At 41.0% G+C, this 24,243-nt stretch overlaps 1 protein-coding gene across 2 annotated transcripts in view; it reads right to left on the bottom strand.

Annotated features, from left to right (window-relative positions):
* Positions 1-679: 679 nt before the first annotated feature.
* LOC149301465 (T-box transcription factor TBX2-A-like) overlaps positions 680-24,243 on the bottom strand; it is a 28,976-nt gene continuing 5,412 nt past the window's right edge. The window contains exons 1-7 of one of the 2 annotated variants that reach the window (XM_089484378.1): positions 23,551-23,911; positions 21,195-21,462; positions 11,886-12,032; positions 10,256-10,332; positions 9,301-9,473; positions 7,208-7,839; positions 680-3,111 (exon numbers count right to left, since the gene is read on the bottom strand). In XM_089484378.1, the coding sequence (XP_089340504.1) occupies positions 2,665-3,111; positions 7,208-7,839; positions 9,301-9,473; positions 10,256-10,332; positions 11,886-12,032; positions 21,195-21,458 (1,740 nt within the window). In that variant the 5' untranslated portion in view covers positions 21,459-21,462; positions 23,551-23,911 and the 3' untranslated portion in view covers positions 680-2,664. Of the gene's footprint in view, positions 3,112-7,207; positions 7,840-9,300; positions 9,474-10,255; positions 10,333-11,885; positions 12,033-21,194; positions 21,463-23,550; positions 23,912-24,243 lie in introns of those variants that run through there. The other variant, XM_089484379.1, reaches the window with a different exon arrangement.

Below are 24,243 nucleotides of genomic sequence, written 5' to 3'. Positions count from 1 at the left end.
CAGCTCTTCCAAGTTGACCCTGGGTGCACCTACATGGAGAAACAATACAGTTTTGGCACCACTTCGGATCAGATCCTTTGGGTTTGTAGCTCGGAGACGCACCAACACTCTTTGGCAGAGAAGGCGGAAGACCTTGTAAAACGACAAACCCCAAAGGATGGACCTAGAGAGCTTAAAAGTAGTGCCGAATTGCATTATTAACCCTGTTGTAGTTGTTGTGTGCCTCCAAGCATTTTTTGACTAATGACAAGCCACACTCTCTCAGCCTCAAAGACAACCCTCAAGCCTAGGAAACCCAAGCCCCAAAGTGATCTAGTCGCGCCACTGACTTTCCGCTAGAAAACAATAGTTATTTTCAATAAAGTTAACATATAAAAATAAGAAATACGTATTCTTCTCCATCTTCATCCTAGCAGTAGATGATAGTGATATTGTATCTTGATGTATGGAATTTAACTATCGTCTGATGATATGGATGTAGGATGAGTTGGATGTACTATTTTTACATACTAGATTGCTAACAAAATTTAGTTTAATGATTAAAAATAGAAAACTATAGTTCTTTTAGTATCCTCATGACGAGAACGGCTTTCGGTCCGATCCGAAACGGCTCCTTTTACGTCCCTTCGTTCAAAAGAAAACGAACCAAAGAAAGACCCAGAAATAAACGTTCCTTGAATATCTTTTTTTTTATTGAAAGATGTGAGAGGACCCATCCAAAAAAATAAAATGAAACCGAACAGATAGATGTCCCAAATAACCAGCACATTCCTAATCATGTCATTTTTAAAAAAAGAAATTTAAAACAATATATATATATAGAGCACGCTGTCCGAGTGATAAACTTTTAATTTTAGTATAGTTTTATTTTTTTATTTTCGTTATCCTGGAGTGAAAAATGAAAAAACCTGAGGCTTGTTCCTGAACTGCGTTGCGTACCCCGCGCCGTAAAAGATGGAGTTATTAAAACCATTCGTTCGCTATCAAATTGTGATCTTTGGGAAGAGCCGTTCCCTCCGAAAGGGTCCGATATCGACTCCTCCAAATGGTACAAATGGCACATGATTGTCCTCAAACGGTCGGGATACGCGATTTCTTATTTTTACCTCTTTTTTTTAGACACACGCGTCAAAAGAAAAACCGATGTTTCCCTCCGTCCGCCGAGCGCTAAATAGGTCTTTACAAGATGTACGCGCAACATGAAGACGGAGAGAAAAGACGGAGAGCGCAATTAAATGTGACGAGTTAAACTCTATCGTTATGTACAGGCCAATGTACAACCCTAAATAAATTAATACCGATTTTTGCATATTTTGGGGGGGGGATTCGTATAGCTTATTTACACAAATTACCATTTATTCCATAAATATTAGGCTTCTTTTTTATTCTTTTTTTAACCTCATTTTTTTTAAACAGATAAGAAGAGTCCAAAGAGCGAAAAGGGGAGGGAAATGAAAAGTCACAATGATTGTAACAACTCCGAACGTCCGAGTTTCGCTTCGCTTTTTTATCGGATGGCCTTCCAAGAGCGACGAGAAGATGCCCGCTGCCAATGCAAGCTTTGCTTTCCTCTTATCTCTCTCTCTATATATATATTTATATATATATTTGTATACAATCTGCAAAATGAATGTCTGATGTTCAATCGGCGACAACCTTGTCGTCCGAAAGCTCCTTCTTCACTGTCTTTGCTTTAGATATGAAGGCCCCAAACCATCATCCTCATTTGGAAACTCCACCCTTGTAAGTAGGAAAGAACAAAATGCTTCTCCAATGTTGTTGGTTTATACACACACGCGCGCACACTCTCTCTCACACACAAATTAGTTGGAAGTAGGTGGCCTGTCGGATCATCTCCCAACGCTGGGGCCTTCCAGATCATCTCCCACCATGCTGGTCTTCTAGATCACCTTCCAACATCAGCATGATCTTCTAGATCACCTCCCACCACTGGTGTGTTCTAGATCACCTCCCACCATTGACGTGTTCTAGATGACCTATCACAACTGTGGTTTCCTAGACCATCTTCCAACACTGGTCTGTGCTAGATAATCTCCCACCATCCTTACAACTAGAATCGACATCATCTCCCTCCATTGTAGCCTTCCAAATCATCTCCCACTAACGTTGTCTTCTACTCCATCCATCCATCCATCCATCCATCCATCCATCCATCCATCCATCCGTCAATCCATCCAGAAGCATGTTAGTTACTACAAACTGGAGATTCCAGTTTAACCTTTTCCTCCCCCAATGGATTCTTTTTTCTGTCCAAAAGTGAAACTATGCAGCCGGTTCCCTCTGCTAGAAGAACCAAGATCAGCGAAACTGTATATTTGGGGGCAGTTACAGTGCAACGGCGAGGCAAGCTTCAGAATTTGGAGTTTGCAATAGCGTTCTCTCGAATGTCCCGCCGCTCGATTCGGATCCTGGGTCTACGGCGGACCCTCCTGTTGTCACTGTTCCATCTGGGGTGTCTTTGTAGGCCTCCAACCTCGTGGGTCCTCCTCCTCCGCGATCTTTTCCCACCCCACCTCCAATCCCACTCTTCTCTTCTTTAAAAATAAATATTTATACTGTGCTGTACACAACATAATCTCCTGCCCGACGTCTTCCAAGCCCTTTCGGGGGTTTGTTTTTGGGGATAGGGCTCACGGTGGGCAGTCACTTGGGGGATTCTCTCCCAGGAGAAACTTCTCTCTGGGTTTCCAAGCCACTGACCAGTCTTTGGATGTTCTGCAGCTCGTTGATGGAATCCTTTAAAGACCCCTTGGGGGATAAAGAGGCCCGTTGGCTGCTGGGTTTGTGAAGGGGGAGATCCGAGAGAGGGCTGGATTCTCTACTGCTTCCGGGCTTGGAGCCTTCTGAGCCGGCGTTGAGGCTGGTAGGCAAGCCAGTGGTTAGGAGGTTGGTGCTGGGCGGGATGGCAACCGGGATCTGGTACGGGCTGAAACGGAGTCGAGGACGGGCGCTACTCAGGAAGGGGTTCCGGGATAACGAAGTGGCGGTCGCGGCGCTGGTGGCCGGAATGGCGGATGCCGCTGCCGCTGCTGCCGCCATATAAGTGTAAGGGTAGGGGAAGAGTCCACCGAAAGTAGGCACCGGGATTCCCTGGAACGAGAAAGAGAGAGGAAAACATGAGATTCCACTGCGATGGCACGACCAGGAGATATTTCACATCACGCAACTATAGCATAAAAGCCCAAGGGCCATCCAGTCCAACCCCATTCTGCCATGCAGGAATACACAGCCAAGCGACCCTAAGAAATGAGCAACCGTGGGCCTCCAGATATCTCTGGCCTACAACTCCCATCATCCCCGGCCAGCAGTCAGTAGGAAAGGACTGTGGGAGTTGCAGTCCAACAACATTTGGAATTCAAAGACACAGCGGTGTTAAGTATGTAGAGGGATCTTGTTGTCCCTTTGAGACTAACTGAAAGAAAGTTGGTAGCATGAGCTTTCCTCATCTTGAGTTTTCTTGCATGCATCGGAAGACGTTGATTCAAGTCTGTAAAATCTCATTTTACCAACTAATTTCTTGCAGCTAGTCTCAAAGATGCTACAAGATCCGTTGGCATAACATTTGAAGGGTCGCAAAATCGGGCCATCCTTGATTTTAAACAACCCGGTAGCTATGGATGGAGAAGATGCTTCTCTGCTTGAGATGACAGAAAACAGCTGCCAGCCAGAGCCGAAGGCATAGCATGAACCACGCACTGAAATGATGTGCTAACCATTAAAAAACCAACCAACTATTTATACCACAAAAGGAGTGACTTTATCCCTTGTCTGCAGTGCGGACGCAACTGACTCTCGGGAAAGGATCCTGATTTATCCTCTACTCAAGTAGAAGACGGTCCACAGATCTCTGTGTTTGCAGCACTAGGATATACGACCAGGTGATTTCTAGTTTTAAAAGCGCTGTCCAAAGTGGGAACAGTTTCAGCACCAGGGAGAGCTCCTGGCTTGCTTTATTTTAACCGGAATGGAATCGCCACCCTACTGACCTGGAAGGCACAAAACGCCCTATGGAAATAATCCAGTTTGAGACCGCTTTAACTGCCCTGGTCCAATGCTAGGAAATTCTGGGAAGTGTAGTTTTGTGAGGCATTTAGTCGGAGATGCTACGACAGGCCTCTGCTCCAAGGGGTGGGAAACGAATGCAAAATAGATAAGGCTGCTGAATCTAGCAACTACCTCTACCTTGAGTAGATTCTCGTTGCTTGTGCAGAACTGTTTCTGTCTGTCTCTGAAGCCCTTTATTGCTCTAACATCGTCCGGAGAGGACCTTCTCTCTGTTCCACCACCATCTCAGGCACTTTTGGTGGGAACAGGTTTGGTGGCTGTTTCCAAACTTTGGAACTCGCTTCCTTGCTCTCTTCTGCCAGCGAGTCAAAACATTATTATTTCTGTCGAGCTTTGAGGATCTGACTAGGATGGACTTTCAACGCTGTGCTGTGCTGTGCTGTTTTTGTGCTTCCGTAGCCTAGCGTTGGACTATGACTCCGGAGACCAGGGTTCGATTCCTTGCTTCGTCATGAAACCCATTGGGTGACATTGGGCAAGTCACATACTCTCAGCCTCAGGGGAAGGCAATGACAAACCTCTTTGGAACACTCCTTGATAGGTTTGATTTAGAGTCGCCATAACTTAGAAACTGCTGTCTACCTTACGGCTATCACTACAAAATTTAAACCAAGAAGACCACTTCAAAGAAAGATCATTACTATTAATTCATCCTTGCTATGCTCACTCCAATAGTTATTAGTGTCCCAAACTTTAAAATAAATAGTCTCTACTATTAGGAGCTGCCGTTTGTTATCTGCCTTCAAGTCATTGCCAACTTATGGCGAACCTATCGCAGGGTTTTCCTGGCAGGATTTGTTCAGAGGAGCAGGGTCGCCTTTGCCTTCCTCTAAGGCTGAGAAAGTGTGACTTGCCCAAGGTCACCCAGTGGGTTTCCGTGGTTGAGTGCGGATTCGAACCCTGATCTCCAGAGTCATAGTCCAAGGCTCAAACCATTACAGATGGAGCTGCCGACTGTCTTTAACATCTCACCGAAGATATCTTTTCTACAATGAATAAGTCAAATCACATTAACAGGAATTATTAATTAATTAATTAATTAATTAATTAGGAATATCATGCTTCTATGTATATTATATAGCTCAGCATTTCAAGTTGTTGTTATATATGGGGGGCACCCACATTACACAGTTATACTGCTTTGATACCACTTTAAAGGTTAGGACTCCATCCTACATTTGGGGCTTTGCAGTTTTGTGAAGTACATTTGTGAGTACACTAGAACTGTAAGTTTCCCATGAAACGACAAAACCTAGGATTCCTTAGGACGGAGACGGAGACGTTAAAGTGATATTAAAGTGTTGCAATTGTGCAATGTGGATAGACTCATGCTGAACAGTATGGAATTGTGACTCACCAATAATAGCTATTACTCCGTTATTAGTTCAATCGCATTTAAAATATATGAAATGCAGTGATGAACCAAGGAAGGTCCACAAAATAAGCATCCTATATACGTCAATGTGGATGGGAGCTATGGGTCCAGAGCTTCAACAGCTCGATAGCACTAAGTGCTGTTCAGGGCTCAATGCCTTAGCGTCCATATGTTTCAAGAGACGCACATTAGAGGGAAGGGCGTCTCCATTTTCCTGCGTCGGGTGCCATAGAGACTCACACTAATGTTTTCAAGAGACGTCCTCCGCATCCGGTTAAATGGGGGGAACGCACAAACCACATTTTGGAAAACACCCAAATGGGAACAGTTGTGCCATAACTCAGCTTTCCCCAACCATTATCTGCTCTCTAAACAATCTGATGCCCAGAAACACCCCCAGAACCATGGAGGCCAAAATAGGCTGTCTACACTATGCGAGGAACTCATGGATGCCACTGATTTTACTACATGGCTGCACATTTGCTGCCATGGGAACTGGTTGTGAGCCCACTGGGCTGCTGCTTTTGGACTACAGATCCCATCAGCTAGGGTCAAAAGTCAGGGATAGTGGGGCACATAGTCCAAAACATCCAAAGGGTGTCTACCATGGGTACAGAGGCATGGTTGAGTATAAAATAAAAATGTGCATTATATTCATTTAGGTCGGAGTTAGCTTTCAGGCAGAGAAGGGTCTTTTCAGTTGCCTTCTGTACAGTCCTGGGGAGGTCAGGGTTTGAACCTGGGACTGTCTACACAGAAAAGGGGTGCTTGCTCTCATTCCAGATACGCCATACAAAGCACAGCTCAGTTCTAGGAACGTTGGGACCGGACTAAGCCTCAATGCAAAGGCATCCTAGACTTCAAGGCACTACGCAGCACCACAAAGCATAGCTGTAGTCCAAGCAACCATTTTTAGGGCTACAGAGAACAGCTCAGCTCCCAAAAACAACTTTTTAGTTTGCAAAGCAGTTCTAGGTGGCAGCTTCTCCAGGTCACAAAGCACAGCTCGCTTCCACACAACCATTTTCATAGCTCAAATCTAGGCATGCCTACCCAAGGGTAAGCTCCAGTGCAACAACTCCCTGTATTCCAAGGCACAGCTCAGTCCCATGCAATAAACCCCTGCGTTGCAAAGCACAGCTCAGTTCCACGCAACTGTTCCCCCGGGTCACAAAGCACAGCTCGCTTCCACACAACATTTTTAACAGCTCAGTTCTACGTATCTAACAACGTCGGCTCAAGAGCAAACCCCAGTACTACAGCTCTATGAATTCCTAGGCACAGCTCAGTCCTGTTAAACCAGTCACCCCACTTCTCCCCATGTTTTGGAGAGCTGCTGCTTGTCCTTGGTCAAGATGGCAAAGGTTATTCACGAAGAAGAACCCACAAGCTGCAGCAGATTGCTTTTGCTGGGCCAACCGCTGAAGAAGAGACAGTAGGACTCGCCCATGGCCCCCCAATGGGTTTCCATGGCCGAGCCGGGACTCGAACCCTGGTCTCCAGAAGCCATGGTCCAAAGATGGCAAACGACAACAAGGTAAGATTAATAACAACTTTCCTGCCCATGTAAGGCCCTCGCCGTCTCACAAACAGTCCTGGCAACCTAGAACCTTGGATCTTCCGGGCATGAAGCAGATGCTTCACTGGAGAACAGACCACCGTAATAGTCAACTCCTTGCAACACAGATGTTCTGCTAGACCCATACTTCTCAGCATGCAATCCCAAACCTTCCCTTGCCTTCTTACCTGAGAAGCCAACATGTGCTGGGAGAGGTGGAAGGGGAAAGGGGTGGCAGTGCCAGTCGTCGCTTGCCCGGTGGAAGTGAGACCCCCATTTTCCAAGCTCCCGCCGCCAGCCACCGATGCCAACAAGTGTCCCATGCCCATGGCTGAGAAGGCCCCCGGCGCCATGGCAAACTGTCCCGGGTGGATGAAGAAGGGCTGCCCGGCACTTAAGGGGTTGAAGAACTGCTGCCCATGAAGGCTGGAGAGGGCCAAGCTCTGGAGATGCCCGGCACTCAGGTGTGGTGGGCTCTCCGTCTGAACCATGAGAGGGGCAAAAGACTCCTTGCTGCCCCCTAGAGGTCCACAGTCGCTGGGGGTTTCTTTCTTAGACCCTTCTGGATTCTGCTGCTGTTGCGCCAGGGGTGTTGGGTCTTTCCTCCGGCCCTCCATCTTGTCTTTCTCCAACCCCAAGGGGCTGAAAAGCCCCCCTTCGCTCCCCTCTTTCGAGACCTCTTTGAGGGGTCGCTCTTTACTCCTCTCTTCCCCCGGCAAATGGGGGCTGCCGCTGCTGCGTGGGCTGCAAGCTCCCGGATCAGGGCTAGGCCTCTTTCCTTCTGGAAGCTTCTCCAACTCCTGGTCACTGCTTTTGTCTTCTGCAATGCAAAAAAAAAAAGACCAACCAAATGTAAATAAGTGTGTTCAATTCAGCACAGCCGGTATCACACATCTTTGGGCTCTCCAACAACAACAAAACCCTCCAGAGTATGCATGCATTTGTGTTGTGTGCCTTCATCTTTGGGCTCTCCAACAACAACAAAACCCTCCAGAGTATGCATGCATTTGTGTTGTGTGCCTTCATCTTTGGGCTCTCCAACAACAACAAAACCCTCCAGAGTATGCATGCATTTGTGTTGTGTGCCTTAGAGTCATTTCCGGCTTATGGCAACCCTAAGGTGGACCTATCATGGGGTCTTCTTGGCTAGATTTGTTCAGAGGAGGTTTGACATTGCCTTCCCCTGAGGCTGAGAGAGTGTTACTCATCCGAGATCACTCAGTGGCTTTCGTGGCTGAGCAAGAAAGTGAACCCTGGTCTCCAGGATCAGAGTCCAATGCTCAAACCACTACTCCATACTGGATCCCCAGAGTGTGCATATATGCTTGCAAGAGGACAAAAAGTGCAGGGCCGATGTCCGAATTCATCCATTAATGCCAGCCTTGCAAATTTCCCTGGGACCGAGGCTTGATTTACAACAGGATCCTCTGCGTTCCTAGCCAGAGCTGACAATGGAAGAACGGAGGCTGCAATGCTGTCCACTTTGCGCAGGAGTAACGATTAGAAATCCAATGCTCAGTCCGTGGAAGCTATCGCTCCATTGATTCATTTATGGCTCAGGCTCCACTGTCAAAGAGCTTCCACCCGTCAAATCAATTCATTGCCAGTACTTAAGGCCAGTGTGGCGCAGTGGTTGGAGCGTTGTGCTATGACTCCGGAGACCAGGGTTCGAATCCCAGCCATGAAACCCAGTGGGTGACTTTGGGCAAGCCACACTCTCTCAGCCTCAGGGAAAGTAAACCTCCTCCGAACAAACCTTGCCAAGAAAACCCCATGATAGGTTCTCCTTAGGGTCTCCATAAACCATAAATTAAGGAACTTCAACCATAAAACGGTCGAAAGCAGGAGAGACACGTTCTTGAAGCAGACGGCAGAGGGCAGCAGTGGTTAGGGCTAGTCCTTAAATCTGATTTGTAGGGCCAGCAAAAGGTTCCTATTTCCTCTTACACTACAAGTCCCAGTTCAAAGTAGTTAAAGTTTTACACCTATTTATCTATATACTTCAAAGTAGGAAAAGAAGTAGAAGTTATATACCTATTGATCTATATATTTCAAAGTAGGAAAAAAGAGTAGAGGAACTTTTATACCTATTCCTCTACATATTTAAAAGTAGATGCACATTAAAGGCACTTTTATGCCTATTTATCTATATATTTCGAAGTAGGGAAAAAAGCAGAGGAGGTTTTAAACCTATTGATCTATATATTTCATATGCCGGCTGGGGGATTCTGGGAACTGGAGTCCAAAAGAAACACACACACATAGTGAGAGAAATCTTTACCTCTGCTATTTCGGTGCAGCCTCAAAGGGCTGGGAGCTGTAGTTCCCAAAGGGGAGTGAAGCGAATCCCGAACCGGGGCGGGTTCGCACGAGGAGGCGTCCGATTCGGCCCCGTCTCGATCCGCTTTGCACTGGTCTTCGTACATCCGCAGGGAAGGCAGGGTCAACTGTTTCCTTCACAGGGAAAGAAAGCGAGAAGCCTTAAGCAACTGGTCTCTGGAGCATGTGCAGAGTTCCCTCTTCCAAATCCCACCCCTGGCTTTGTCTCCAGAATGTCAAAGGACCTCCAAGGAAAACTACCTCTCTTGCAATCTTCAACTGAGGAGGGATGGATTATTTCCTCTGGGAGACCATGAAACCCACTGGGTAAAGTCACACTCTCTCAGCCCCAGAGGAGGGCCATGGCAACCCACTCTGAACCAATCTTGCCAAGGAAACCCCATAAAAGAACATCAGGTGCATATAGTCGAGATGAAACAATACAACACAATACTATAATATACCAAAATGCTAAAATAATATACTAATGTACTACTTGTTGTTGTTGCTGCATGCCTCCAAGTCATTCCAGGCTTATCTTGGGCAAGTCACACTCTCTCAGCCTCAGAGGAGGGCCATGGCAACCCACTCTGAACCAATCTTGCCAAGAAAACCCCATAAAGATTTTATCTTGTTGTTGCTGCATGCCTCCAAGTCATTCCAGGCTTATCTTGGGCAAGTCACACTCTCTCAGCCTCAGAGGAGGGTCAAGAAAACCCCACGATAGGTTCGCCGTGAGCCAGAAATGACTTTGAGACGCACAACGACAACAACAAGTAGTATATTAGTATATTGTTTTAGCATGTTGGTATATTATAGTTTCCTATGCACCTGATGTTCTGCCCTTCTATGAAAAAGACTATATGAATAAACATTATTATTATTATTATTATTATTATTATTATTATTATTATTACCGTTTTTCTCGCCTTCCGTTTCCGGTGTCTCGAAATCCTTTTGCGAAGGGGTTGTTGTCGATTTTCAGCTGGGTGATCTGTTTTTTAAAAAATGACAAAAATGTACAGTTTAATATGTTAATAATAATGATAATGATGATGATAATAATAATAATAATAATAATAATGCAAAGCGTTGCAGATTAAGAACAGTCAGCTGATAATGATAGATATAAATCTTTCAAGATTAATAACAGTTCAGATGATTTGATTTTCAAAATCAACAAGTTTTTGTTTTAGTATGGTGTGTGTATCTGGAGTTATCACCTATCTTTGTTGTTTGTTGTTTGTTGTTGTGTGCCTTCGAGTCTTGCGTCTGCGGATTTGTATAGCGCTGAGGCTGCTCAGAAGAGAGACCTACCTTCCTAGGAAGATCAGTGCTGGATGATAAAAGCTATGGATGCTTACAATCCCCACCAAAGCAGATGCTGTCTTAAGACCAGTACTTATCTGGTCTTAGTAGTTACGCAGTAGTTAGCTATAGTTATCTCCAAGTCTTGCGTCTGTGGATTTGTTTTGCACTGAAGCCGCTCAGGACTGAGCTCTATCTTTCTAGGGAAGCCACGGCCGGCCGGTTCATATAGCTATGGATGCTATACCAAAGCAGATGCCAGCTTAAGGCCAGTAGTTACCTGGTCTTAGTAGTTAGTTACCTGTAGTTATCCTTCAAGTCTGGATTTGTATAGCGCTGAGGCTGCTCAGAAAGGAGGCCTGCTTTGCTAGGAAATTTAAGGCTGGTTGGCAGAGCTATGGATGCTTATCAGAGGGAATAAGGCCTCTGAAGATCGGAGGGTGTTTTTTATTGTTGCTTGCACATTTTTGCTTGCACACACTCGCACAAACACACGCACAACCCTCTGCTGCCTTCAGGACTGGTAAACTTTGCCTCGTAAACTTTATGGCAAGGTTCGTAATCGATCAACAATTATTCCAAAGCTGGGCCTACCGCCAAGGCGAGCGTGACCCCGGGGAAAACGTGGGTCGCACATAAAATGTGTGTATTTGTCTGTGTGTACGTTGCCATTGCCCTCTTCTCTTTCCTGCTGCAACTGGATCTCAGCAGTTTGCACAACTATAGGTTGCATCCGCACTGGAGAATTAACACAGTTTGATCCCACTCTTACTGCCATGGCTCTATGTTAGGGTGTGTGTTTTCGGTGCAACCTTCTCTGTCAGGAAGTTCACACACACACACATACACACCCCTCGCAAAAATGCCAGGAATGCATAGCATGCAGCCAGGGTTGTTAAAGTGGTGTCAAACTGTGTTAATTCCTGCAGTGCAGATGCCTGCAGAACCCAATAAAGCCAATAGTCCCACTCTTTGGCCAGCTCCAAAGCAAATTCAAGGTCCATTTTCTGTTGTCGTTGTTGTCGTTGTGTGCCTTTGAAGAAAGTGATCCAGTTTCAGATCACTGTAATGTAGCTCTCTAATATATAGCTCCAAACTATAGCTCCAAGAATGCTACAGCTGTGGCAGTTAAAGCGGTCTCAAACTGGATTATTTCTGCAGTGTGGACTGGGCCCGACCCGGATTAAAGGATTGTGTGATCTTTCCTATCACAACCACACCGATCCGCAACCCTTGTACCTTGTCGTTTTGGTAAGCGGTGACGGCAATGAAGTCGGTCTCGGGGAACACGTAAGTCCGGAAAGTGCTGTAAGGTAACTTGAGGATGTCGTTGGCCCGGACGATGTGGAAGCGGGGCTGGTACTTGTGCATCGAGTTCAGGATGGTCTGTGTCCAGAGAAAGGAGGAAGGAGGGAAAGAGGAAAAGAGGAAGGTCACAAAGGCAACCAACAACATGTTGCAAAACAATTGAAATGGAAATAGAAAGACGTTGCAGTAGATCAATATTTGCTACTAGCTGTGTTGCAATTAAATATATATACATATACAAGTACACACACGTGTGTGTATATATGTGTGTGTGTGTGTGTGTGGTGTGTGTATGGCTGCAATAAAATATATACACATGTACACACACACACACACATGTATATGTATATTTCTCTCTCTTCCACCACCAACACAACAGGACAGTTTGTGAAAAATGAAATCAAAATAGAAATACACGTTGTTCGTCTTTCTGCAATAGATCAATGTTCCCCACTGGTTGAGTTGCAATAATACACACACACACACACACACACGTACACACAGACTTGCATATATGTATAGCTGTTCGTCTTTCTGCAATAGATCAATGTTCCCCACTAGTTGAGTTGCAATAATACACACACACACACACACACACACACACGTATATGTATAGTTGCTCCTCTTTCTGCAATAGATCAATATTCTCCAATGGCTGAGTTGCAATAAAGTGTGTGTGTGTGTGTGTGTGTGTGTGTGTATGTATATGTATATGATATGTGTATATGTGTGTGTATATTTGTCTCTCTTCCCACCACCAACAAACACAACAGGACACTTTGAAAAAAGTGGAATTAAATGAAATTCAATTGCTCTTCTTTCTGCAATAGATAAATACTGTACTCCCTATTGGCTGAGTTGCAATAAAGTATGTTTGTGTATGTATATATCTCTATCTATCTATCTATCTATCTATCTATCTATCTATCTATCTATGTATCTATCTATCTCTCTGTATACACATATGTATATGTGTATGCATGTTTCTCTTTCTCCCCACCACCAACAAACACAACAGGACACTTTGCAAAAAGTGGAATTCAATGAAATTCAATTGCTTTTCTTTCTGCAACAGATAGATATTCCCCACCAGCTGAGTTGCAATAAAGTATATATGTATGTATGTATGTATGTATGTATGTATATGTCTCTCTCTCCCCAACACCAATAAATACAACAGGACATTGTGCAAAAATTTAAATTAAATCAAATTGAATTAAATTGCTCTTCTTTCTGCAATAAATAAATATTTCCCACCTGCTGAGTTGCAAATATATATATATATATATATATTACACACACACACACACACACACACACACACACACACGCATACAGATATATTTCTCTTCCAGAAACATAAGAGGATATTTTGCAAAGAATTAAACCAAATCAAATTAAATTGCTTTTCTTTCTGCAACAGATAACTTATCCCCCTTCGGCTGAGTTGCAATAAAATACATATACATTTCTCCCTCAACATAACAGGACATTTTCCCCATAAAAATTGAATTAAAATTAAATCCAATTGCTCTTCTTTCTGCGATAGATAAATATTTCCCACCGGGTTGCAATAAAATATGTAGATATCTCCCCACCAACAACATAATAAGAGGCCATTTTGCAACCAAATGAATACATGGATTCCGTCCCATTGCTTTCCTTTTTGCAATAGGGAAATATTGGGTTGCATTTCTGACCCTAAGGCAAAAACTCTATCATGGGATTATTTACTATCCATATGGTTTTTGACCATCCTGGCGACCTTAATGGGATTTGCAAAAAAAGGGAGAGGAAATGTCTAATTTCTGAAAAATTCAAATTTCATCCTAATTCGCAAAAGAATTAATCCAAGGTTAAGGAAAGCCTTCATCTCGCTTTGCTATGAAGCAAGGCCCATTGCTGGCCCTACAAGGTCCTTTTAGGCCTGTTTTGAACCACTTACTACGGATTAAGCTTCCAAATTAAAGGCACCCCCTTTTCCCATCCAGATACAAAGTCCATTTGGTTTCCCCCCCAATACCTATCCTCCTCCAATACTGTATATATGACCCCCTTCAATACTAGATTTGATCTCCTCCAATACTCCTCCAATACTTATTTAATCTCTTCCGATACTATATTTGATCTCCTCCAATACCTATCATAGAATCACAGATCCTCCTCCAGTACTCCTCCAATACTATAATTGATCTCTTCTAATACTAGATTTGATCTCCTCCAGTACTCCAGCATTTGGGATTGAGGGATTGAATCCTGTCCTAAAGTGGTACAGACTACTGAGAACTGGGATTAGAACCCACTCCCTCCCACCCCTGTTTTCTAACAAATAGGAGTAGCTCCTCAGATGCAGGAGATAATAATCCCACAGTGGATATGACCTCTGAGAAAATGTACATGATGGATGGATGGATGGATGGATGGATGGATAGAGAGAGGAAGAGAGAGAGAGAGGGGTATAGATAGATAGATAGATAGATAGATAGATAGATAGATAGATAGACAGACAGACAGACAAATGTATAGATAGAGAGGGGGGCAGAGGGAGGGGAGAGGATAGATAGATGTATAGATAGATAGATAGATAGATGATAGATAGATAGATGATAGATAGATGTGTGTGTATGTATATATATGTGTGTGTATGTGTATGTGTATGTATATATATATATATATATATATAGAGAGAGAGAGAGAGAGAGAGAGGTATAGACAGGTAGATGTATAGAGAGAGTATTCAAAGATATAGCCATGTCAGTCTGTAGAACCAGTATGGAGAGAAAGAGAGGGATAGACAGATGTACATATAGATAGACAGAGATGGATAGATAGATAGATAGATAGATAGATGGATGGATAGATGTACAGAGAGAGATGGAGAGAGAGAAAGAGAGTTGGATGGATGGATAGATAGATAGATAGATAGATAGATAGATAGAGATGTATAGATAGACAGATGTATAAGAGAGAGATGGATGGATGGACAGACAGACAGACAGATAGAGGTATATAGATACACAGAGAGAGAGGTGGATAGATAGATAGATAGATAGATAGATAGATAGATAGATAGATAGACAGACAGACAGACAGGTAGATGTGGGGAGAAAGATGTATAGATAGGATAGATAGATAGATAGATAGATAGATAGATAGACAGACAGACAGACAGACAGACAGACAGGGATGGATGGATGGATGGATGGATGGATGACTGCTCTTTCTTTGGAACTCAGGGAGCCTTGACTCACAAGGAAACCTACCCGGATTTCATATCCTAGTTTGGGGGCCACCACAAAGCACAGTTCCCAGAATGCCATAGCACTCAGCCCTGGCAGCTAAAGTGGAGTCAAACTGGGTTATCATTGCTGCAGTGCGGATGCAGCCAGAAATGGATTGCAGAGGAAGGATGACAAGAGAAAGACAGGAGAAGAAAAGAGAGGTTGCCTTTAGTTACTTATTGGTAGTTAAGATTTTAACTTTCCTGTGTTTGCAGACCTGGTGCCTTTCCTTGAAACTAGTCTTAATTTTTAATGAATTAAAATTAATTCATTAATTTAATTAATTAATTTTAATTTTCATGAAGTTTTCCGGTGGCTTCATTTGTGAGCTGCGGACATAACTTTTTCCTTCTGTTTCTCTCTTTCACACAAATACACAGATACGCATAGACGCAAGTGTACACATAGCTCCCAATCCTTTTTGTTTCCCACCCAATTTTGGGCCTATTTTGCAGTTTATCCCCAAGTTTCTTCCTTAATAAATACGAAATATACAATCTTCCCCCAGAAAAGGACAAGATCCTAAAAATCTGGGGGAGAAAATAAGAGACAAACTACTCGGTTTTGCAGAATAGAATAATCCCGGTCCCCGGTTTTTGTACAATCCTGGATTGTACAATCTCAAAAATGCAAGTTTCGTCCAAATTCAACAAGTAGCAAGTTTGGAAGAAAAGAAGGATATAATAATAAAAGAAGAAACATAAGATGATAACATAAGGAGAATATAAGGAGAAATCTAAGGTGATAATAATAGAGGAATATAAGAAGTATAATAAGATGATAATATTGTAGGATTTAAGAAGAAATCTAAGATGATAAGAAGAATATAAGGAGAAATATAAGGTGATAATAACAGAAGAATATACGAAGTATAAGATGTTTTAAAATGTAGGATTTAAGAAGAAATATAAGACGATAATATAAGAAGAATATGAGGAGAAATCTAAGATGATCATCATAGAAGACTATATATAATATAAGATGATAATAATAGAAGAAGAAGAAATGTAAGATGATAACAATAGACTATATATAATATTAGATAATAATAGAAGAAGATACGAAGAAATATAAGATGATCATAATAGAAGAATATAAGAAAAATATAAGATAATAATAATAGACTATATATAATATAAGATGATAATATTAAAAGAAGAAATAGATGATGATAATAATAGAAGATAAGAATATAAGATGATCATCATAGAAGACAATATATAAGATGATAATAATAGAAGATAAGAAGAAATATAACAATATATATAATATAAGATGATAATAATAGAAGAAAAAATATAAGATGATAATAATAGAAGAAGAAGAAATATAAGATGATCATAATAGAAGAATATAAGAAAAATAAGATAATAATAATACACTATATATAATATAAGATGATAATAATAAAAGAAGAAATATAAGATGATAATAGAAGAAGATAAGAATATAAGATGATCATCAAAGAAGACTATATATAAGATGATAATAATAGAAGATAAGAAGAAATATAAGATAATAATAGAAGAATATAAGAAAAATATAATAATAATAATAATAATAATAATAATAATAGAAGAACACTATAAGAAAATATCTAAGATGATAATAATAGAAGAAAAATCTAAAAAGTATAAGATGATAATAACAGAAGAACCTAAGAAGAAACATCAGATATTCCTCTTATAAAATATTCTCATATTCTTCTTCTTCTTCTGTTAAGATGATAATAATAGAAAAAGACGATATGAAGAAATATGACGTAATTATAATTATAATTTTATTTTGTTATATTCCACCTTTCTCCCAAAACAGGGACTCAAGGCGGCCATGATGATAATAATAATAGGAGGAGGAGGAGGAGGAGGAAGAAGTAGGAGTAAATAATAAGAAGAAAGATAACGACAAGAATATTATCAATAATAATAATCTTCATAACAAAATCAACAACAAATTAATTCCTAAGACGCTCTTGGTGGCTAAAGAAAGGGGTATAAATACTCCAGATAAATACATAGAGAAGCAACAGGGAAACCTGAGTGTATGGGGAGTATTTACTCGAGTTTAATTTGATTAATATCGTTCACACGCAGCTGCTATAGTTAGGGTAGTGTTATGTACACTGTATAGTTAGGGTAGTGTAAGTACACTGCCAATTACACCTTACACCGAGGTGGAAAAACAATCTCCCTTTAGCTAGGAAAGCAGCACAGCATCGCCTAATAATAATAATAATAATAATAAGAAGAAGAAGAACAAGAAAAAAAGTTCATGTAGAAACACCCTTATTTTTAATTATATATATATATATATATATTAATTATACACACATATTATATATATATATATATATATATATATATATATATATATATAAAACACACACACACACACACACACATATATGGGGCAAGGTAAGAGGAAGGGGGGAATATGGGGATTATTATGCTTCTGGCATTAATAATCATAATAATAAATTCATGTCAGAAATGTCCTTACTTTTAATTGTAAATGTGTGTGTGCGTGTGTGTGTGTATGCATGTGAATATATATATATATATATATATATATATATATGGGCCAAAGGAAGAGGAAAGGAAGAAGGGGGAAGAATACGAGGATTATTATGCTTCTACTACTACTACTACTAATAATAGTCTGTATGTATTTATTCGATTGAGTGACATTCATATTTAGCCGCAACACGATTTCCTTTTCTAAGGGGTTTTTATGGAGGCCCCTTGCAACATCACAACATTTACCTCTGAGTAAATTTACAAGAGGTTTTAAGACCTCCCACCCTCTTGGCCCTGCTTTCCTGAATCTAGACCCCAGAAGCCAAGAAATCCTCTGCCATCCCAGATACACCTGAAAAGCCAGGTTCCTCTATTTTCTCTATCCCTCCCCTATAATAAATTCAATTTAAAAAATCCTACACCTTGTTGTAACCTCTTAAATTGAGTTTAAAGAGAGGTCACTCATCACCCAGCAAAGGCCCTGGAGATTTATGGAAATGATCCCCATATTCCCTCCTCCTTTCCTCCTGCCTTCGCCCTAATATATCTCTATCTATCTATCTATCTATCTATCTATCTATCTATCTATCTAATTTTTCTAAATTGAGTGTGTATATCTATATCTATATATTTATGTTTACAATTTACAAAACATTATGAATATATATATATATATATATTTGTAAATATATTTGTAAATAGTTGTAAATTACAAATTTGTGCAAATATATATATATATATATATATATATATATAATTTTGCAAATTTGTAAATTACAAATTGTACAGATTTACAAATATTTACAGATATATATATATATTTGTAAATTACAATTTTTTACAAATATTTACAGATATATATTTGTAAATTACAAATTGTACAAATTTACAAATATATATATATATATTACAAATTTGTACAAATTTACAAATAATTACATATATATATATATATATATATATGTAAATTGTATATATGCATACAATTAAAAACAAGGGTGTTTCTAGCATGAAGGCTATTCAATTTTATATAATCCATGGATCTCTGCCTCCTTCCAAAATTGAAATGCAAACCAAATGGAAATTTTTTATATATATATATATATATATATATATATATATATTCTCCTTCCCACTTTGAGATCAATCCAGATTTAAAAGGTGTGCAAATGGACAAAATGAGAAGGAATCAAATATATGCGAATTCAGGGTCTTACTCCTTTGCAATGAAATTTAGGGATTGCAGAGGAGGAAAAATTCATGGAGGAAACCCAGTTAGGATCCTGTACTGGTGCAACTGGTGGGGACTGGATTTCCACAAATTCGGTTTTGCTATATATATATATATATATATATATCCCTTTGGAATTTATTTATCCCCCCCCCTCCATGCAAAAGTAGGCCAAAGTTTGCCTCCTTCTTTTACGCCTGCCTTCGAAAGTGTAAATGCTTTGCAGTGAAAGGTGGTGGTTTTGGGAGACCCCAGGCCTTCCATGCTTGCAAACCCATTTCCAAGAACATACTGGGCCACCCATCATCCCCATCATCATCATCATCATCCCCATTTTTATTATAACCAGTATAACCAGTGCTCTTGGACTTCAGAGGGAAACAAAATCCCTTCCTCTACAAGGAGGGACAGGATAGGATCCTGAAGGAAACCATCTCCATACACAACTTTCTCCAGGGAAAGTCACCACACAACCCAGTGTTTTGGCTGCTGTTGCAATTGCTGAGAGTGGGCTTCCAAGTGGATAGTATCTCCTGTGCATCTGCATTGTAGAAATGATGCAGTCTGACCCCCGCTTTAAGCTGCCAGGCGCCCTCCTACAAGATCCTGGGATGTGTAATTTTGCAAAGGCGGGTCTACAACTCCCAGGATCCCAAGACCTTGCGGACCTACAACTCCCAGGATCCCATGGCAAGGAACTACATCCCTTAGAGGGGTGTCCATCTGCATCCTTCCTCCATCCTTCCTCTCCTACTAGGCCCTCCACAACCTCTGCCCTCCAACTCAGAGGAGCCACCCACCTGGGGCAAGTTACTCCGGATTGTAAACAACTGATAAGAAGAAGGAAGGCGCTGGGATTTATGGACTCCTGATAAGAGAGACACCCCCTCCTCCCTCCCAGGCTGCATCTATATCTATATCTATACCTATATAGGGGAGGGGGATCTCATGCCCCCAGCCCCACCGCCTCCTACACTCCTTGCAGGTTTTTACAAAGGGAGTCAACCCTGCTGCTACTAAAGGTTGGTTCATGTCCTTCAACAGGTGAACATGGAAGGCAAGGGAAGGAAGGAGGGAAAGGAAGGAGGGAAGGGAAGGGAAGGGAGGAAGGAAGGAAGGAAGGAAAATAAAGAAGAGGATCGAGGCTGGGTCAGAGAAAGGAAGGGAAGAAAGAAAGAAAGAAAGAAAGAAAGAAAGAAAGAAAGAAAGACAGAAAAAGAAAGAAAGAAAGAAAGAGAAAGAAAGAAAGAAAGAAAGAGAAAGGAAGGAAGAAAGGAAGAAAGAAAGAAAGAAAGAAAGAAAGAGGATTGAGGCTAACCCACCCTTCTCGGTCAGGAAAGGAAAGAGAAGGAAAGGAAGGTAAGGAAAGAAAGGAAAGGAAAAAGAGGATCGAGGCGAAGGCGAACCTACTCTCCTGGGTCAGGAAGGGAAAGAAAGGAGAAGAGGAGGAAAGGAAAGCGACGAAGAGGACTGATGCGACGAAGAGGACTGATGCTAACCCACTCTATTGGGTCAGGAAAGGAAAGGAAAAAGAAGGGAAGGAAGGAAAAAGAGAGAGAGGGTCAGGGCTAACTCACTCTGCTGGTCAGGAAAGGAAAGGGAAGAGAAGGGAAGGAAAAAAGGAAGGAAGGAAGGAAAGAAAGAAAGAAGGAAGGGGGGTCGAAATTAACCCACTCTGCTGGCTCAGGGAAGGGAAGAAGAAAGAAAGAAAGAAAGAAAGAGGGTCAAGGCTAACCTACTCTTCAGGGTTAAAGAAGGGAAAGGAAAGAGAAGGGAATGAAGAGGGGGAGAAAGGAAGGAAAGAGGATGGAAGCTAACCCACTCTGCTGGGTCAGGGAAGGGAAGGAAGGAAAGAAAGGAGGAAGGAAGGGTGGAGAGAAGGAAAGGAGGAGGGAGGGAAGGAAGGAAGGGAAGAAGGAGGAAGGAAGGAAGGAAAGGAAGAAAGGAAGGAAAGAAAGAAAGAAAGAAAGAAAGAAAGAAAGAAGGAAGGAAGGAAGGAAGGAAGGGGAAGAAAAAGGAAAGGAGGAGGGAAGGGAGGGAGGAGAGAAGGAAAGAAGAAGGGAGGGAGGGAGGGAGGGAGGGAAGGAAGGAAGGAGTCCGGGGCTAACCCCCCCACCCCCTTTCAGGGCCTGGATCCTGCACGCGTCCTCCCTCCTCCTCCTCCTCCTCCTCCTCCTCCTCCTCCTCCTGCTGCTAAGCCTGCATTACTCACGAAGCCGTGCTTGTCGGAGATGTTGTTGGTGAGCTTGAGCTTGTGGAAGGCGACGGGCTTGGCCATCCACTGCTCTCCGGTGGCCGGGGAGTCCGGGTGGATGTACATGCGCTTGGGCATCTCCGGGTCGGCCTTGCCGGCCACCATCCAGCGGGAGTTGTGGAACTTGTAGCGGCAGTCGTCCGCCGCCACGATGTCCATCAGCAGGATGTACTTGGCCTTCTTGTCCAGGCCGCTCACCCGCACCTTGAACGGAGGGAACATACGCCTGGGAGGGAGGGGAGAGTAAAGAATGAGTAAACCAGGAGTAAAGCTGGAGTAAAGTAGGAGTAAACCAGGAGTAAAGTGGGAGTAAACCTGGAGTAAAGTAGGAATAGACCAGGAGTAAAGCAGGAGCAAAGCAGGTGTAAAGGAGGAGGGCAATCCACAAGCATTGACCCACACCCCCAAATATTATATTATATCCATGACATTTTGCATCATCTCCTATGAAACACTCCTCTTGCACACTTTCCATGCTCTAAGAGCATTCGTTCCCGCTTTCAGCAGCATCTGCACCATGAATCTTGTCCTATTTTGAGCCTTATTCTCAATAATAGTAGTAATAATAATAAATACTCAACGCCCAAAGCCGCCTTGGGAGAAAGGCGGCATCCCACAGATCCACAAACCGAAACACATTGGGTTATTTTTTAAACAATTACATTGTGTTTTAAGATACATCGATTTTGTGTTTTGAAACACAGTTGGATTTTTAATGACTTTGGATTTAGAAACGCCTGGGATTTCAATTACATTGTATTTTTAAAATACATTGGATTTTAATAGGTCGAATTTTTAACTACATTGTATTTTAAAATACACTGAATTTTTAATTACATTGTAGTCTGAAATACATTAGTTTTTTTTTAAATTACACTGTGTTTTAAAATGCATTTGGATTTTTAATTACATCGCATTATAAAATACATTGGGTTTTTTTAAATTACATTGTGTTTTAAAATACGTTGGATTTTAATTACATCGTATTTAAAAATTACACTGGATTTTAAAAATTACATTGTGTTTTAAAATGCGTTGGGCTTTTAATTACATTGTATTTTAAAATGCGTTGGATTTTTAATTACATTTGATTTTTTAATTACATTGTGCTTTAAAACACGTTGGATTTTAATGCCTCTGTATGCCGCCTTTCTTCGCCGAGGCGGCTCACAAAAGGAGAAAAAAGGAATGTAAAATCAAATTGGGAGGAAAGGACGGGGATTTTTGCAAGGAAATAAAGGAAAATAGATAATAGAGTTGATGGGAAGCAACAATACTATATATATATATATATATATATATATATATATATAAAATACTTTGGAAAACTGGACAGTGTAAGTAAAAGGAATATAAACTCAAATTCAAAGGGAAAGGATTAGGATTTTTGCAAGGAAATAAAACGAAGATCTACGAAACACTTTATAGGAAACCCCCAAAAATACTAATAAGAATTCAATATCATGGTTTTTTTATTTTACCTTATTGTATGTATTAATGATATAAATAAATATGGAAATTTTCTAAAAACAATTAAAAGTGCCACAACAATAAATAGGTTTTAGGTCTGGTTTGGTTTTTTTTAATTAATTGTGTTTTTTTAGTTATGTTTTGGTTTATTTATTTGATATGTTTTTACTATATTTGATTTTTAATTCTTTATTATAATTTGCAAAAAAAAAACTGCAATAGAACAGTGCTCTATAAATAAATGTTAATAATAATAATAATAATGAATAATAGACAAAATTTGGTATCTTTGTTTAATGTTCATTTTATACTTTTTAAAGGGTTTTAAATGGATTTTTTAAAGATTGTGGATTTCAAGGTTGTAAAAAGTGATTTCTTTTTTAACGTCAAGGCTGCACAAAAAATGAATTAAATACACAAATAAATTCAACCTTTTCAAGGAAGGATCAAGCCCCCTTTTATTATATATATATATATATATATATGGGACAAACCCTTTGTAGAAGAAAAGGTAATAGTTAAATAAAAGAGAGAGACACATATACGTGTCCAACATGGGTGCCTTTCTTTCTATTACATATAATGACTCCACTCAGGTGCTTTGGGAGGAGATTTGTTCATGAGTAAACCCGAAGTAAACCTGGAGTAAACCTGGAGTAAACCCGGAGTAAAGCTAGACCACTTAGGTCACTGGGAATGGGCACCTGGGAAATTTGGAGGGGGGGGAATAATAGGAGCGTGATCCAACTTAAAATAAAAAATACTACTCCATTGAAGGTTGTGGGAATTTTTGTAGTATGTATGTATGTATTTATTTGTTGTGTAGCTTCAAGTCCTTTCTCACCCAGTGTATTTCCAGGGCTGCTCTGGGATTCAAATCCTGATTTCCTGAGTCCTACGCAAACTACTAAACTACTACACCGCAGTTAGTCACTGAATCTCAAAGGTGATAGAACAAGATCTCTCTACAGACTGATTCTACAGACTAACACGGCTGTATCTCTGAATCCTACTACACCAAAGTAATCTCTACCTATACAAATAGGTAACTCTACCTATATGGTATATATAAGTATCCATCCATAAGCACACTATATCTATAGTATTGATTTACACACGCTAAGCACCCGGATTGGCTTGGAGACCTATACTCAAGCTCTGTTTACTCAAGGGAAAATGTATATTTCCCTTGGAACATACATACATACATACATACATTTACTAAGGAATATACATACATACATACATACATTTATCCTTTCAGTAGAGACATGTGGGTTGGATTGGAGCCTTATCCCCAAGCCCTCTTTACTCCAGAAAAAGTCCAAATAGGCCTCCACTAAGGAATATACTAGATATATATCTCTATATATCTATATCTATATAGATATAGATAGATATTCTTCAGTAGAGGCATTTGGATTGGATTGGGGCCTTATTTCGAAGTCCTGTTTACTGGAGAGAAGTCCAAAATGCTCAACTAAGGAATATACATAATACATATATATATTTGTGTGTGTGTGTGTCTGTTGTGTAT

Source organism: Sceloporus occidentalis, unplaced genomic scaffold, assembly GCF_023333645.1.
Source record: "Sceloporus occidentalis isolate IW3139 unplaced genomic scaffold, rSceOcc1.0.p SCAF_21, whole genome shotgun sequence".
Lineage (NCBI taxonomy): Eukaryota > Metazoa > Chordata > Lepidosauria > Squamata > Phrynosomatidae > Sceloporus > Sceloporus occidentalis.
The sequence above is the reverse complement of the archived record's forward strand: the minus strand, read 5'-3'. Positions and strand labels throughout refer to the sequence as shown.